Genomic DNA, 15,487 nt, shown 5'->3' on the forward strand with positions numbered 1-15,487 from the left:
GTGTTTACTGTGTGTTATGAGTATCTAGCACATGACTGGTACCCGGAAGGGACTCGGTAAACATCTCCTGAATAATGTTGTATAAGCATCTGTGAACCAGGCCTGGGGACAGAACCCAAGCAGTTTTCAATTCTGCTTTCATGGGGTCAGCAGTGGGAACAGGGTGTATTCGGAAACAAGTGTTCCTGTGTACGTGGGGGAAGAGAGTTACACATAGACCTTGTTGGCCTTTGTGGAAACCGTGTCAGAACATGCCTGAATATCTTTCATGAGGTGTTGTAACCAGAAGGGATATTGAGCTCAGAATGGGCAGTACTTTAAAGAAAGAAAGAAAAAAAACCAACTTTATTTTTTAGAACTTTGTTAGATTTACGGAAAAATTGGGAAGATAGTACAGAATTCCTAAATACCCCACATACAGTTTCCCCTATTATCAACACCTTATACTCCTAACATTTGTTGCCCTTAATAAATGGATATTGATAAGTTATGAAGAAAAGTCTATACTTTATTCAGACGTTCCTCTTTTTTACCCAATGTCCTTTTGTGTTCCAAGATCTCAGCCAAGATAGCACCTTGCATTTAGCCATCATGTCTTCTTGGCTTCCTCTGGGCTGTGACAGTTTCTCAGCTGTTTCTTTTTCTCATCACAGTTTTGAGGAGCACTGGTCAGGTGTTTGGTAGAATGTCCCTCAATTAGAATTTGTCTGATATGTCTCCTGATTAGACTAGGGTTTTGGGTTTGGGGAGGAGGACCACAGAAGGAAGTGCTATTGTCATTGCATCATATCCAATCCACAGGACATACCTCGGCAGATGCCGATCTCCATCACCAGGCTGAAGGGAGTGTTCCCCAGGCTCATCCACTGTGCAGTTACTTTTTTCCTTTTTCCAGACAGTTCCCTTTAAAAGGATTGGGATCCCAGCCATCTACCCACAATAGAAGTGTTTTGAGTTGGGTCAGGAAGTTTCTAAATGAAAGAGAAATAGTCCCCTACTCTGACCATCGTGGGGTCTGTGCCCAGAAAACCACCTTGTTGCTGGGCAGAGACCCTGCTAACAGAGAGGGGGTGTCTTGGGACCCTGATTTGACACCTGTCCCCAGGTTTTTAATACAAATGATAACTTAGCTTTCTGTTTTACACATCATCCTTGACTAATTTTGTCAACATGAGCATATCTCCAAGAGTTTGACCAAAAGCATTTGCAGTTTTCAGACTTGAATCTCTGAGGATAACACTGTGGACTTTGAGCCTGTCCTTCTGAGAGGTGGATGTTCTTGGGGTGAATTATTAGCACCCCTGAAACAGGTCTGGGAAGATATGGCTATTGACAAGCTCACCTTCGTTTTCCCACAGAACACAGTGCCCTGGGCCCTCGGGGGCCGAGTGTCTATGAGAAAGGGAGGTGCTGGGTAAGGTGGTGCTGCCTGTGAAGCCACCTCAAGGCTCAGTGCCTGCAGCAGGTGGTGCCCTGGACAGGAAAGAAGGGCCCTGGCAGTGCCAAGGCACAGCTGTGTTCGGTAACTATTTGCTTAATGGAAACCGATCATGGCTGCCACGTGCAGCTTAGCTGAAAGCTGCCTGTCTTGTTCAAGAGCTTATGTGACACCCCAGCGTCCTCACAGGAGGGCTGGCACAAGGGTGAGTGAACAGGACACCCACTCTCAGGTGCTGACCCTCCACTTGCCCCCAAAGTTCACCTGAAGTCCAACCTGCAGTTCCTCAGAAGGTGTCTGTGTTTGGAGATATGGCCTTCAGCAGAGTAATTACGGTAAGATGAGGTCATAAAAATGGGCCCTAATCCAATATGACTGATGTTCTTATAAGGAGAAGACATCTGGACACAGACATTTACAATGGGAAGACCGTGTAAAGACACAGGGAGAAGAAGGCATCTACAAGGCAAAGAGAGAGTCCTCAGTAGGAATTAACCCTGCTGGCCCCTGATCTCATCCTCCCAGAGCCCAGCACGGTGGGAGAAGATTTCTGTTGCTGGGAAAGCCACCCAGAAAACGATGATACTGAGAGTAGAGCCTCCTCGCCTCCCCTGTTCACAGGGCCTGGGGTCTGCATCCGAAGGTTTGTGGGATGGGGGCAAGAGCCAGTGACCTGGTCACAACACACATGACCGACAGCTTGCTGAAGTGCTGCAGGAGGCCAGCGCAGAGAGCACCTAATTCCATCTGGGCAGGACGGGGCAGGCTCCCAGGGGCCATCTGAGCTGCATCTGGAAGGGTCAGCAGACATGTGACAGGGGGCGGGAGGGAAGGGTCTCACTCCAGGGAGTGGGAGCAGGTGCACGGGCTGGAGGCTGATGGGGGTTCTTTCTTAGGCCCGTGAGGGATGGGAACTGGCCCCTAAAATGGGGAGGTTTTTCTGCTCCTGCTGGGGCTCTCTGTCCCCTCTGTGGGTCTCATTCTCAGGTCTGTGGGCACATTCTCAGGGGCTGCAAGTGAGGATATGCAGGGCTTCCCTCTTCCCTGTGGGGTAGCGTAACGTGGTGTGAATGCCTGGGGTGGGTAGAAGGTTGTGCGGGTTGTTGTGGTCTCTCCTCCCCTGCGGGACAGAAGAGAGATGCTGACAACCATTCCAGCCAAGAATCGCTAGGGTAAAGAAAGCCCAGCAGAAGAAGACCGAATGTTGTGGTTGGGGTGAGAGCCATGGACAAACAGGTTGGGCCCTTTCAGGAGCTGAGCACAAGCAGAGGGTGGGGGCAGTCCCTCCACCAGAGGGGCTTCTCCAGGTTTAAAAGGTGATGTAGTTGATATGACTGGTGGGATAGTTGTTAAGACTAAGATGAAAAGACCCTGTGAAAGCTGGACCATGAGACTCCCTAGGAGGACAGTTCACTGGGGGGAAGGAGGGCAGGGTCCACCATCCTTCAGCTCACAGACAGTGAGGGTCCCTAGGCCCTGCTGGGAGACCAGTTGAGACATCTCAGAACAGCAGCCTTTGCAGGGCTGGGCTGGGCTGGGGGTGCAGGCCTGTTTGTGATGAACTGAGTGCAGGGGGAGATGGCTGTGATTGGACACGGGCTGCCTTGACCTCAGAGTCTGCTGAAATGCAGCCAAAGGTCTTAGTTTTCCTGCCTGGAATGGTGTGATGGAGGTGAGAGGCTGTCCTGAGAGAGGTCTGGCCTCCCTCCCCTTATGTGGCTTCTCAAGGTCTCAAACTATCTTGTGTGGAAGATTCACTTCACCAAGAGGGACTAGGATCTGGAAAGACCAGTGGTCAGAAAGGGCAGGGATTTAGTCTTAGGCCAGGCTGTACTTCATGGTAGCTTCCAAACCTTGGCTTTTTGGATCTTCAGTTTCCACATCTGTGAAATGGGAAGATAATTGTAATGGTATCTACCTGTCTCTCATAAATTTGCACATTTGAAATTTGTCAGTTTGAAAGAGCTCAACAAGTTGGGGCGTTGATAATGGTTTAGCTTTCCAGCTGCACAAGATGGTTCAGCTGTTGACTTGAGATTTCCAGAAAGTCCCTGATGTTCTGCCAGCAGGGAGTGTTTATCGTCTGGCTTTCTCCCAGCATCCCTGGCCTGTAGCTGTATTGTTGTTTCCCTCTCTCTAGGCTGTTCCTCCCTCCCAGTTCCCAAGCAGACGACTTTCAGATCATGCAGTCCTCGCAGAATACTCACAAGAAAAGAGAAAAGATTTGAGGCTTGTTCCTCACCACCCTAGGAGTGACCAGTGGGTAAGCTGCTTGAATTTTGACTCCATACAAGAAGTTTCTGACTACAGAATTCATTACCTTTTGAGGTAATTCCCCCTTTACTAGATGGGGTTGGAGGGAATAGGCCAGTGTTGAATATTCTCTTGTCTGAGATGCAGCAGAGCAGTTTAGGGAAGCAAGGAATGGATTCAGGTAACTTGCTTGAGGCCACGCAGTAGGACAGGACAGTGGCTGTTAGGCTGGGAAATTTTTTTCCAGGTTTGCTTTTGAGTCCAGACTCTACCTCTGATTTGATGTGTGACCTTTTTCAGGTCACACTGCCCCTCTTGGTCTCAGGTTTCACATCCATAAAGTGGGTTTAATGCACAGTGCTCTGACTACCTTGAGGGCATGGTCGTGGGGCCAGTCCTACAGATGCAGTATGGGGGTCTGGGCAGCTGAGGAGAAAGCCTCAGTGGGGAGGAGAAGGGGATCATGCCTGGGAGTTAGGTAGATGGAGCTGCTCCCCTAGGCTGTGGGTCTGAGAGTTCTTAGGTGTTCTGGGGGCTCAGTTTGGGGAGAAGAGGGCAGGGCTTGAGCCTCCGTAGGTGGAAGTGAGTCTGAGGCAGCTGAGGCTGTGGCCAAGAGTGTGTAGATATGTATCCCTGCCCCTCTGTGATAGCAGGAGGGAAATGGTGGGTGTGATGCCGACAAGAGTCTATCAGATACTGTGGGGTCTGGCTTTGCCCTGTGTGTAGAGAGAATTTGCATTTCTGATGTGGGGAGTCGAAAGAGCTTTGTTCTTTTGCTCATCGCTTCTCACTTAGGCAACTGACAGTTGAAGTTTATGGAAAACCAAACTCATTAAATAGTGTAAAGACAGAGGAGACAGCACCCAAAGCAGCAGCAGAGGCCCAGCCTACCCTGGCTGAAACAGCATGACTTCTGTGCCGGACCATAGGCTGCCATTGATGAGCAGGTGGTCTGGGCTGAGCCTAAGCCCAGGGTACCAGGTAAGCGGATTAAAATGAGTGCTGGTGTGGGGAGTGTGAGATCAACAAGCTGCTGTGACCACAGGGATGGGGCATCTCCAACACAGTAAAATTGTTTTTGCATTTGTTCTGCAACTGTTTACTGCGGTCCTGCTGTAGGTGCTGGGGATGCTCACAGAAAACGTCTGAGTGGCTTACAGGCTGGTGGGCTATCAACCCAGAACTAACACGCTAGCCCCGCCCTAGTCGTGGGGAACAGCGTGACTGCCCCTTTGAGTGACGCTTCCCTTTTTTCTGCCACTCCTCCTAGATATTTCCTCTGCAGCTGCACAGGCCGGCAGGCAGCCTGTGATGGGGGCCTGCTCAGGAGACCCCCACCTCTGCTGGGCCTCCAGGCTCCTGGGATTCACCAGCCTCCTCCTCAGTGAGTGGTCCCGGCTCCTGGGAGGGAGGGCCTTTGGGTGGAGCAGGGGGGCAGGGTCCCCGTTGCGTATCTAATGTCTTTGGTGAACAAAAAGACAAAACAGCTCTGTAATTATTTAGCAAACACAGTGCATTTGGTTTAGAGCCCTGGGGTGAACGGAAGAACAAAATGGCCTTTTGGTTGTGGCAAGTCTGGGACCCTGAGCTAGAACAGCCTTGGCTGCATTAAGGGAAACATTTGCAGGGAGGTGAGGCTGCTTCTGTGGCAATAACTGGAAGGCCGGGAGAGCCTGGAGCTGCCTGGGGAGAGGGATGGAGACAAAGAAACAGGCTCCTTGGGACAGAGTGGACGGGAACAGGGCACCCCTGGCCTGAAACTCAGAGGGGACCTGACAGCCTGGGCAGCTGTCCTGTAGAGGAGGGGGCCGACCAGAACCCTGTGTCTGAGCTGGAGGAAGCAACTCTAGTTTGGGTCTCTTGAGCAAGAGGCAGGATGTTGAACACGATGAAATTCTGCTTTTGTGAAAGGGATGGCAGCCCCTAACATTTAAGGGTTTCTGTATACCCATGTGTCGTAAGAATATGGAGAAACAGCAGAAGGAACAGTAGGCTGGTAATGGGGGCTCCAGAAGGGAGGGAACTTGGGGAGGAGAGACGAGAAAGGGAAATAGAAACAATAGGGAGTTCAGTGAAAAGTGAACTGAGGACGGTCTGGACAACACCCTAATCACATACATGACTTCCTGGGAGATTATGTGATTATGTATGAGGAAATGAAATAAAAACTGATGAGAAAATACTAATACCCAGTGAATTATGAATTCTGGAGAAAGTTAGAAAGCATTTATTGTTTTAATTTTTTGATTTAGTATCCCAGCCACTAAATGAACGTGCAGGAGTTATATGAAATTTAATGAATTAAATAGATGTCTTGAAATAAGAATGCGCTTTGCAAAACATTACCTCTTTTTGAGCAAGGAAACTTTATGTCTACCATGAAATATAGGCCTTCTCTTCTCTTCAATTTTATGTGACTGGAAAATATGTTCTGTTATTTAAAGTTTTCCCCATAGGCTCTGGAGTTGGAAGATTACGAGAGAGAGAGAGAGAGAGAAGCACAAAATTTTAAGTTGATTTGTAAGCGTTAAATTTTATATTGTTTACATAAGCTTTTACTCTATCTTGCTTACAATCATATCCTCCCTATATTTTTTTCTTCTCCAGGATCACACCTTTTGTAGCTCACAGAGCTCTTGCTGCCTTCCTTCTCCTTCTATGTCTTCTTCCATCTTCCTCACAGCTCGGCTCACCATCAGCTTTTGGGTGGATCCTCCCTGAAGCCTGTGGGCTGAGCCTCTTCTCTCCCTGGTTCCTGGTTCCTGTTTTTCCAGCACATGGGGAGTCTGGCTGGGCTGCTGTTTAACCCTCAGCTGTCCAGAAGTCCCTGCCCTGACAAACCCCTTTAAGTACCTTTTTCGCCTTTCCCCGTAGAGGAAAGTTGGAGGAACTGCTCAGATCCTGGGGATGAGACAGTAGTGCTGGGAGCGGAGCTCCTGGGGAGGACAGGGCAGGATAGGGGAGGTGATGGGCAGCTCCTGCAGGGGAGAAGCACTGGGCTGGGAGAGAGGAGCCCTGCCTCCAGGTGTGGCTCTTCCATGAGTGCCCCAGGACACGTTCACCCCCTGGGGGGCCTCCTCCACTGTGACAGGAGGGGTCTGGGCAGATTTCCTCTAAGGCCTAACCTGGAGGTGATGCCTGATTAGGTGACTTAGTGATTAAATGAATACAAAGGAATATCTGAAATACCTGTGCATATGAGCACTGGCACAAACTATTCTCTGTTTCTAGTGAGAGCCAGGAATGGGAGTAAGTACAGCAGTAGGGAGGAAGGCCTGAAATAATAAGAATTTATTGAACTGGAGAGAGGACTGGGACCTTGGAAGATAGAGGCCTACCCAGACAGATGGATCCTGATCTGGTGGAAGAAGCAAACTGATCATCTTTTCAGGATAAGACACTTTCCCTGGTCCTCTGGCTCAGGGTCTCCCAGGCTGAAATCAAGGTCTTGGCTGGGGCTGTGTCAGCTCAGGGTCACCTGGGAAGGATCTGCTTCCAAGCCCACTCATGTGATTGCTGATTGGAGGCAGTTCCTGTGGTTGTTGGACTGAAGTCTCAGTTCCTCCCTGGATGTTGGCCGGAGGCTCCCTTATTTCCTTGTCACATGGGCTGCTCCATAGCTCAGCTGACAACATGGCAGCTGGGTTTCTCAGAGTGAGCAAGAGAGAGAGAGAGAGAGAGGGGAGTCATGGTCTCCTATAACCTAGTATCACTGAGTGACATTCATCACGTCTGCTGTGGTCCATTTCTTAGAAGCCAGTCTCTAGGTGCAGCGCACACTCTAGGGCAGGGAGTTACACAAAGATGTGAACATGAAAAGACACTTAAGAAGCTCCTCTTACAGTTATGCATTTGGTGTTGACAGAAACTCTGCTAGGTGCTTTTGATCCATGATCTCTTTCAGTTTATACTGTCATTATGAAGCAGATGAGGAAACTGCAGGGTGGCAAGTTTAAGTTACCTATTCGAGGTTACAATTCACTACAACTTGGATTTAATTCTAGAATTGCTTCAAATTCATTTTACTAGGATGCCTCCTGAGGATCAAGGGAATATATTGGATGAGTTTCATTTAAAAGATGGGTTCTGTGGTTTTCTCCTTTATTGTTCCTGAAAAAAAAAATACATTTCCTGTTTCCAATGGCCTAGGCATCTGCAGCACTGGGGTCAAGAGTTCTGGAGCACATGATTCTGGAGTTCAGGATTCTGGAGCTCACATTCCTCTGCATGGGATCCGAGGAGGTTCTGTGTTGTTTCATGTGACTAAGAAGCAAGAAGCTGAGCTGACGGAGGTCACATGGGGCTTTGGCCCAGAGTCAAACTACAGAGTCCTGCTGAAAGTCTGTGCTGGGGGAGATGCTCCAACCTGGGTCAGCCTCCAGGACAAGTACCAGCAGAGGGTCCATGTGCCCAACATGACAACCCTGAAGATTGAGAACCTGACCTCTGAGGACAGTGGGCAGTACCGGGCTCGAGCCAGCTTCACTGGGGGACTAGAATTTAACCAAGTTTTCCTCCTCACTGTCTATGGTAAGTGACACCCCCTCACCCCATCCCATGGCTTACCTCCTTCTTTTGTGCTAGGAGTTTCACATAGGTCCCATTTTTCAGGATTCCTTCCAGTCACCAGCCTTCAGACCCTATTTTCTCCTTTGAAATTAGGGTAAAAGTGGGTTTACTGTGCATGCCGAACAGAGTTGAGATTCACAGCAGGGATAAACCACTTCCATTTATTTCGGGAGAGGAGAATGGAAATTTGGGGAAATGATATTGCCATGACAATTACTGTTTTTTTATAGGTCTAGATTTACTTAATTTGTGTATTAGTTGTCTATTGCTGCTATAAAAAATTGCTCTAAAGTAGAGGCATAATACAACACAAATGTATTATCTTACTGTGCTATAGGTCAGAAGTCAGACATCAGTCTCACTGGGCCCATGTCGAGGTGTTGGCAGGGCTGTGTTCCTTTCCAGGGGTTCCAGAAGGAGATTCATTTATTTGTCTTTCCGCCTTCCAGAGGTTGCTTCCGTTACTTGGCTCACGGCCACCTTCCTCTACCTTCAAAGCTGGCAATAGTGGGACCAGTTCTTCTCACATTCTCATCCCTCTGCCTCCTCCGCTTCTTCCTTCTTCCACTTTTAAGGACCCTTGTGATTACCTTGGTCCCATCCGGGTAATCAGAACAATCTCCTTATTTTAAAGTCAGCTGATTATCAACCTTAATTCCACCTGCTACCTTCATTCCACTTTGCCATGTAACCTAACATATTCACAGGTTCTGAGGTTTGGACATGGGTGTATTTGGGGTCCATTAATCACTCACCACAATTCAGAAATCTGTGTGTAGTTAGTGCCTCCTCTCCTTTTACTCAGCACCAGTCCAAGGCCAGCCTCACTCACAAAGACTCAACAAATCCAGCTCTAGAAGCCTCAATAGATGTAGGAGAAAGGTTACACTGCAGCACTTCCAAAGAACTTAGCCAACATTTTCTTTCCCTAAAGTGCCAGTCTGTAAAGGAAAATATCTGCTTTGAGAGAGTGGCTCTTGCAGCTTTCGGTCCCCATGTGATTTCTAAGACCAACTTATCAATATATCACTTCTCAAGTTCAGTGGCATGTTCTAACCAGACTCAGACTCATCATTCCTGGTTGCTACTACTGCATCTTCCACAAATATCTCCACCATTGGGAGCACAGGGCCTTTCTCTGGGCTCCCAGCACTGGCCAGATGTCCTTCTTCTCTACAAGTTATGCAATCCCAAGCATTATCTGAGCAGGAGAAGAGGGCAAGTTCCTGATCCGGGACGAGCCCTTCTGTCCCAGACTTCTTCCCCTTCCAGGAAAAGCCCCATTTTCTTGGAAATAATGAGCCTTGGGGTAGGCTTTATTTTCTTGTTGGAGATTTTTAAGCCTTGCTCAATCTAGTTAAGTAACATAGGGCTTAACTCAGTGGCTCCCCTCTTTGTCACTTGCTATATATTAAGTATTGGGCAATTTGTGTGTGTGTTTTCCTAATACATTTATTTATTTATTTATTTACTTATTTATTGGCTGTGTTGGGTCTTCCTTGCTGTGCGTGGGCTTCCTCTAGTTGCGGCGAGCAGGGGCTACTTTTTGTTGAGGTGCATGGGTTTCTCATTGCGGTGGCTTCTCGTTACAGAGCATGGGCTCTAGGCACGCGGGCTTCAGTAGTTGTGGTATGCAGGCTCAATAATTATGGCTCGAAGTCTCTAGAGCACAGGCTCAGTGGTTGTGGTGCAAGAGCTTAGTTGCTGCACAGCATGTGGGATCTTCCCAGCCCAGGAATCAAACCCGTGTCCCCTGTACTGGCAGGTGGAGTCTTAACCACTGCTTCACCAGGGAAGTCCCCCAACTGTGTTTTATTTGTAAAATGCATTCACCATCCTTAAAGGGAGGATGCCAGGGTTTCAATGAGATGATGGATGAGAATGTACAGACTGTATTGTTCTCCACTCATGTGAGGCTCCATTCCTTTGTCCCTCTTACCCTAGAGCCTGTGCCCCTGCCCCAGATCCTGTCCAAGTCATCATCCATCACTCCAGGCTGGTGCAATGTCACCCTGGAGTGCAGAGCCTCAGGGGTCACAGAGGACCTGAAGGTGACCTGGGAGAGCAAGGGCCTCCCCAGGGAGCTGGAGCAGAGAATGACCCCGGGACCAGCCTCCAACTCCTCTACTCTGACTGTGAGCCTGCCTCTCAGCCAGCCCAGCGCCAGCCTCACCTGTGTGCTCAGCAACCAGGTGGACCAGAAAACTGCCACCTTGGACCTTGGGAAACTCTGTGTCCATGGTGAGTGCACCTGCCAGAGGGGAGAGGCACTCTCAGAGCTCAGGTGCACGGGGGTGAGGGTTCTGAGCTCTTCTCCCCTCCTTTATTAGCACCACCTTCCACCGGCTCACCCCATGCAGGAGTCTGGGAGGTACAGCAAACTCATTTCTTCTTTTAACTGTCTCTCACATTCGTGCTCCCCTCTCCACCCGCCCCACTTTTCTTCCCTCAAGGAAGAAGGGCTGTGTTTTCGATGTAAATCTTGTCCACACAGCTCCAGATGAGCAGCTGCCAGTCCCAGCTGGCCCTGGAGGGAAAGCAGAGGTGGGGTGGAGGAGGTGAGGAGAAGTAGGGCTGCAGCCTGCACAAGCATTCTGTAGAGATGTATTTCCCTGAGAGCCCAAACCTCCCCTGACTGATGCTCCCTGCTCCCTGCACCTGCCTGCTGCCCCTTGGACAGCTCCCACCCTCCCAGCTGCTGCAGTGCAGTGTCAGAGCTGGTCCAGGGCAGTGGCTTCCTAGTCCTTCTCCCACCTCATCCATTATCCATAGGGCATCCACTGTAATCTTTTGAAAAGAAATTGGATCTTGTCATTGGTCTGTGTTATCTGTAGGAGTGTGACCCAGTAGCTTCCTGCAGATTTCAGGGCTTAGGGGCCCCTCTGTCTTTGTTTCCTACCTCACACACTTTACACCGAATAGTTTGCTTGGAGGTCCTGGATGTGCTCTGCTATTACAAGCTTCTGAGTCTCTGGAAATGCTGTTTCCTCTATTATCAACGCTCCCAAGTAAAGAGTCCTTTACTTCCTTGCTTGTTTCTGTTGAAGGATTTCTTTCAGGTAATGGGCATGTGACCAGCACAGTTATGCAGGACCCTGCAATTGGTTATAGTTCTGTTGTAAGTAAAATTTGGACAAGGGTGCCTCAATTTCATGTTGCACAGGGCCCTGCAGCTGCTGTAACTGTCCTGCCCTCAGGCATCAATCCCTTTAAAGAGCAGTCCATAGCCACCCCACACTAAGTAGCAATGCTGTTTATGGGCTTGTCTCCTTTGCAGCCTGGAACACCTGAGGGCAGAGGCCAAATCTTGTTCTCCTTGAATTCATGTACCAAGCGAAGCTTCTGGCACTGTTTTCTCACAGTCAGGATTTCATTGAATGAATGAACGACCTGGTTTCCTTTGTGTAGTCTTGCCCCTCTAACCCATCTCCCATGAGCTGCTGGGGGGAACTAATATGTCAGCATCCCTTAAAATCCCATGTTACCCTCCCCTTAGCCCCATCCTGGAGTCTCAGATAAAGTTCAACACTCAGCATGACCCACGAGACCCTCAGGAAAGAGACTCTTCCTCCCTCTGACCCTGCTCTCCCGGCTCCTCCCTGCCCTGTCCCTCTCCTGCCTGCTGCAGTGGGACGATGGCAACTCCCAGGGCTGCCCGTTAGTCACAGCCATTCCCTGAACGTGATGCTCCCCCTTCCTGGAATGCTGTGCCCACCCTGAAGATCTGGCAAACTCCTACTCCTCCCTCAAGACCCAAATTAGGCGTCACCTCCCCTGGGAGGCCCTCCTTGAAGACCTGTGTACCGGGTGTAAACCTCTACTGCACTGCAGTCCCCTTGGCTGGCAGACTCTGGTATTGTCTCAGTCTTCCCCTGGGGTGACCCTGTCTTGTCCATCTCAGTATCCCTGGCACCAGGCAGGAGCTCAGGACCTGGTTGAGTGAATGAACCTCCCATGCTCCTTTCTTCTCAGCTTCTGAACCAGGAGGCCTCAGACCTCTCCACCTGCTCTGTCTCTATCTCCCCTTGGAAATGGGTATCTCAGGTTTTGTCTTTCCTTAACGGTCTTCATTCTCTCTGTGTGAGGGAAACAGGTTCACATGAACAGGTCAGTGCTGACCCCCTGCCAGGCATCCTAGGGGCTGTCGTGGCTGTGTTATTGATCCTTGGAGGTGGACTGTACCTTTGGAAGACAAGTGGGAAAAAGAAGAAGAAGAAGATGGAGACTAGAAGAGGCAGGTTGCCCTTCTCCTTCCTGCCCCAGATCCCTCCCCTCCCCCACTGGACCCTTGGCTCCCTTTCTCCTGCATTTTGTTACTCAGGGAACCTCTATGCACTGGGGAAGGTGGGTGTGGCCTTGGCCTTGGGATTCATAGCAGTGGGGGTGGGCACATGTTTTCAAGCTCCAGGTTCAAGCTCCACTCTGTGTATGACTCAGGTACAGAATTGCAGGAGGACCAAATGGACAATGATGGTAGCATCGAGTATGCAGAGCTGAGCCAGCAGGAGCCTCGAGAGGGCACAAACAAGGTGAGCGCTGAGAGCTGTCCAGCCTGGGCTCTCCTGGGTCTGTCCTCACCTGGGTCTGGGCCGGTCAACCCCGTCATCTGCCTTTCCTGGCCCTGCTGTCTCTTTAACTCTCTCCAGGTGGTTAGTGGTATTTATTAAGAAAACTTATAACTGGGGCCCGTGCAGTGCTGGGCGCTTTGGGGGAATTCACATGCAGCTCCTGTCAGCAGCATTGGTTCCATGTGGGTCTCTCTGGGGCTTCTCAGCTGTTCCAGGAGCTCTCTGTCTTGCATTCCTAGGGCATTGGTAAACAACATTCAGAAGAAAAGGAGGCTCTTAATACTGTCTACAGTGAGGTCCATAAGCCAGAAAGTGAGGCCATGAAGATAATTTAGTTGGAGGAGGCAGGAGAATCGGCACTCCTAGGACACCTCCACTCGGAGCTTGATCCCTGCAGACACCTGCGTCTCCCAGCTCTGGTCCAGCTCTGGCTGCCCCGGTCTGCGTGACTCTGACCCTCCTGCCCTCAACTCCCTGGACACACGTGGCCTTGTCACGTCCTCTGTCACCTCTCCAAAGCTGGCTTCCCACTCAGGGTCCTCACCCTGCAGGATGAGTGCTCTTCTTCCATCACTGACTCAGCTCCTGACCACGCTCCTCCTGAAGCTTCCCGAAGAGGACCTTCTTGCAAGTGATAATCCCCACGGCATCTGCGGTGTGGCTGGTGTGAGAACACAAGCCCATGCGTGGGGAGTGTGTAGAAGATATTGACCACACCACAGAGGAGGGGGTTAGGACCCTGGTGCTGGATGCTGAGTTGGGAGTCCGTGGAGGCCGCATGGGGAGGTGGGAGCCCACAAAGGACTGGCTCGAGGTTTCCTTTGCACCTTGTATAGGGCAAAAGGTTTGTGTTGGGTGCTGTGTTTGTGTGTGCGTGTCTGTGTATGTGTTGGTGGAGTATCCAGTGTATGTTAGACATTGGGTGACAGCCTTTGTTCCTGACCACTAGTACTAACCACAGTTTCAGCTCGTAGACCTCAAATCCACTTCTTGTGGAGTGAGAAGAGGAATTTATACTGTTTCTGGCCCTTTTAAGACTTCTGTTTCTCAGAGAAGAAGCCACGTTGGGGCTGGTGTTCTTAGGAAAGCAGCCTCAGCGCTTCCCTGTCTGGGGTAGGTGTACTTGGTCTTTAGAATGGAAGCGCAGGTGTGCTCCCACTCCCTGCTGATGCGGCTGCTCTGAGGTGTGGGGAGTGCAGCTTGTAGGAGAGTCTGAACCAGCCCTCTCCTGCCTCGTCTACTGACCCTCAGCCTAGGCCCTGCTGGCCTCAGATCCTAGGTCAGCGTCCTCTCTGGTCACTCACACCCCCCTGCCTGAAATGATGGCTCCCTCTCCCTGTCCCTTCCTCCCATCCTTGCCTGTTGAAATCCTACCATCCCACCCAAAGCCCCCTTCCGAGTCACACATTCTACATGTTCCCAAAGGTTTGGCAGTGGTCTCTCCCACATCTGACCTTTTCATACACCCTGGACATAATCAAAGCCCCTGACATAGGTTTGCTTTGGGTTGGTCATGAGTCTTCCCTGCTAGCCTCACCTGGGGCTCCCTTGGGAGGGTGTCAGGGCTTTAGGAGACTAATGCCAACGCCAAGGAGAGAAGCACCTCTCTCTGGGAAGGGTCTGAGACACCCTTCCTCCCAACCCCCACAAGGACTTAGCAGACTGAGACCCAGAGCACAGAGGTTGCTGAAGGTTTTTCTGGTGGTGAGCGTCCACAAGGAAGGAAAGAGGATGTGATGACCTCCAATAACCCCACCTGGTTTCCCCACCCCACCTCCAGCCTCACATTGCCTGAGGACCTGATGCAGCCTGCACTGTGGTATGTGGGAGCTTCTCCTCTCCTTGGGGGTCCTCACCTCCTCAAAGCCTCTGCCTCCTGCCTTGAATCCCAGCTCTTGAGTTGGAGATGGACTCACTCTGGTACTATGATCTGTGGTCCTTTGTCTGCTGGCCTAGATTCCTGGGTCTCTTGGTTCCCCTCTCAACTCAGCAAGCTCATCTGCTTCATTTCTGACCTCAGAAAGCCAAGTTCCGAGCTAAACGCTTGAGCATTATGAAGCAATGCTATGATTCTGCTGGATGGTGCATGGATACGGGAGAAGCAGAGTTTCCATAATAAGGCTGTTTCTAACCTCTTTCTGCTCAGGCTGAACAGAAGACTGAAAGAGAAAAAGATGACATCTCTCACTGGCATCCCAGGTAACCAGTCATGGCTGGGTATCAGTGCCCATCAGTCCAGAAATGGTAATCGATCCCTCCCACCCCACCTAAAGCAGAAGAGAGGGAAAAAAAAAGAGAGAGAGAGAATGAAAGAAGGAAGAAAGAAAGAAAGAAAGAAAGAAAGAAAGAAAGAAAGAAAGAAAGAAAGAAAGAAAGAAAGAAAGAAAGGAAAGAAGAAAGAAAAAGGAAGGGAACTCGACTTTCCAAGCCTATAATGAACCAGGTTTTGTCCCAGGCATTTTATAAATATTATTTCTCCTTATTCTTACAAGAACTCTCTAGGGTAGGTATCTCTATCCCCATTTTGCAGGACAAGTAACCAATATCCCAAAATATTTGGTGGCAGAGCAAAGCCTTAAATCCAGCACTGGATAATTTCAGCCTTCATATCTTATCCTTTGTCACATGGTCACGGAAGACCTTGGAATCCTGGAGTATT

General features: G+C 49.9%; 1 protein-coding gene across 4 annotated transcripts; it reads left to right on the forward strand.

Moving 5' to 3' along the window:
* The first annotated feature begins 1,916 nt into the window (after positions 1–1,916).
* LOC130848765 (uncharacterized) lies at positions 1,917–15,108 on the forward strand. Of its 4 annotated transcripts, none has more exons than XR_009052623.1 (10): positions 1,917–2,081; positions 3,579–3,766; positions 4,487–4,672; positions 4,962–5,075; positions 7,841–8,221; positions 10,205–10,501; positions 12,354–12,494; positions 12,698–12,789; positions 13,068–13,672; positions 14,975–15,108. XR_009052623.1 is itself a non-coding variant. In XM_057727175.1 (9 exons), the coding sequence occupies exons 4-9, from the start codon at positions 5,003–5,005 to the stop codon at positions 15,029–15,031; spliced, it is 1,041 nt and encodes a 346-aa protein (XP_057583158.1). In that variant the 5' UTR covers positions 1,932–2,081; positions 3,579–3,701; positions 4,487–4,672; positions 4,962–5,002; the 3' UTR covers positions 15,032–15,108. The 4 variants fall into 4 exon arrangements, 1 of the variants encoding a protein (XP_057583158.1); XR_009052622.1 differs by having other exon boundaries at positions 3,579–3,701; XM_057727175.1 differs by lacking the exon at positions 13,068–13,672 and having other exon boundaries at positions 1,932–2,081; positions 3,579–3,701.
* The last annotated feature ends 379 nt before the right edge of the window (positions 15,109–15,487 follow it).

This window comes from Hippopotamus amphibius, chromosome 1, assembly GCF_030028045.1.
Source record: "Hippopotamus amphibius kiboko isolate mHipAmp2 chromosome 1, mHipAmp2.hap2, whole genome shotgun sequence".
Taxonomy (NCBI): Eukaryota; Metazoa; Chordata; class Mammalia; order Artiodactyla; family Hippopotamidae; genus Hippopotamus; species Hippopotamus amphibius.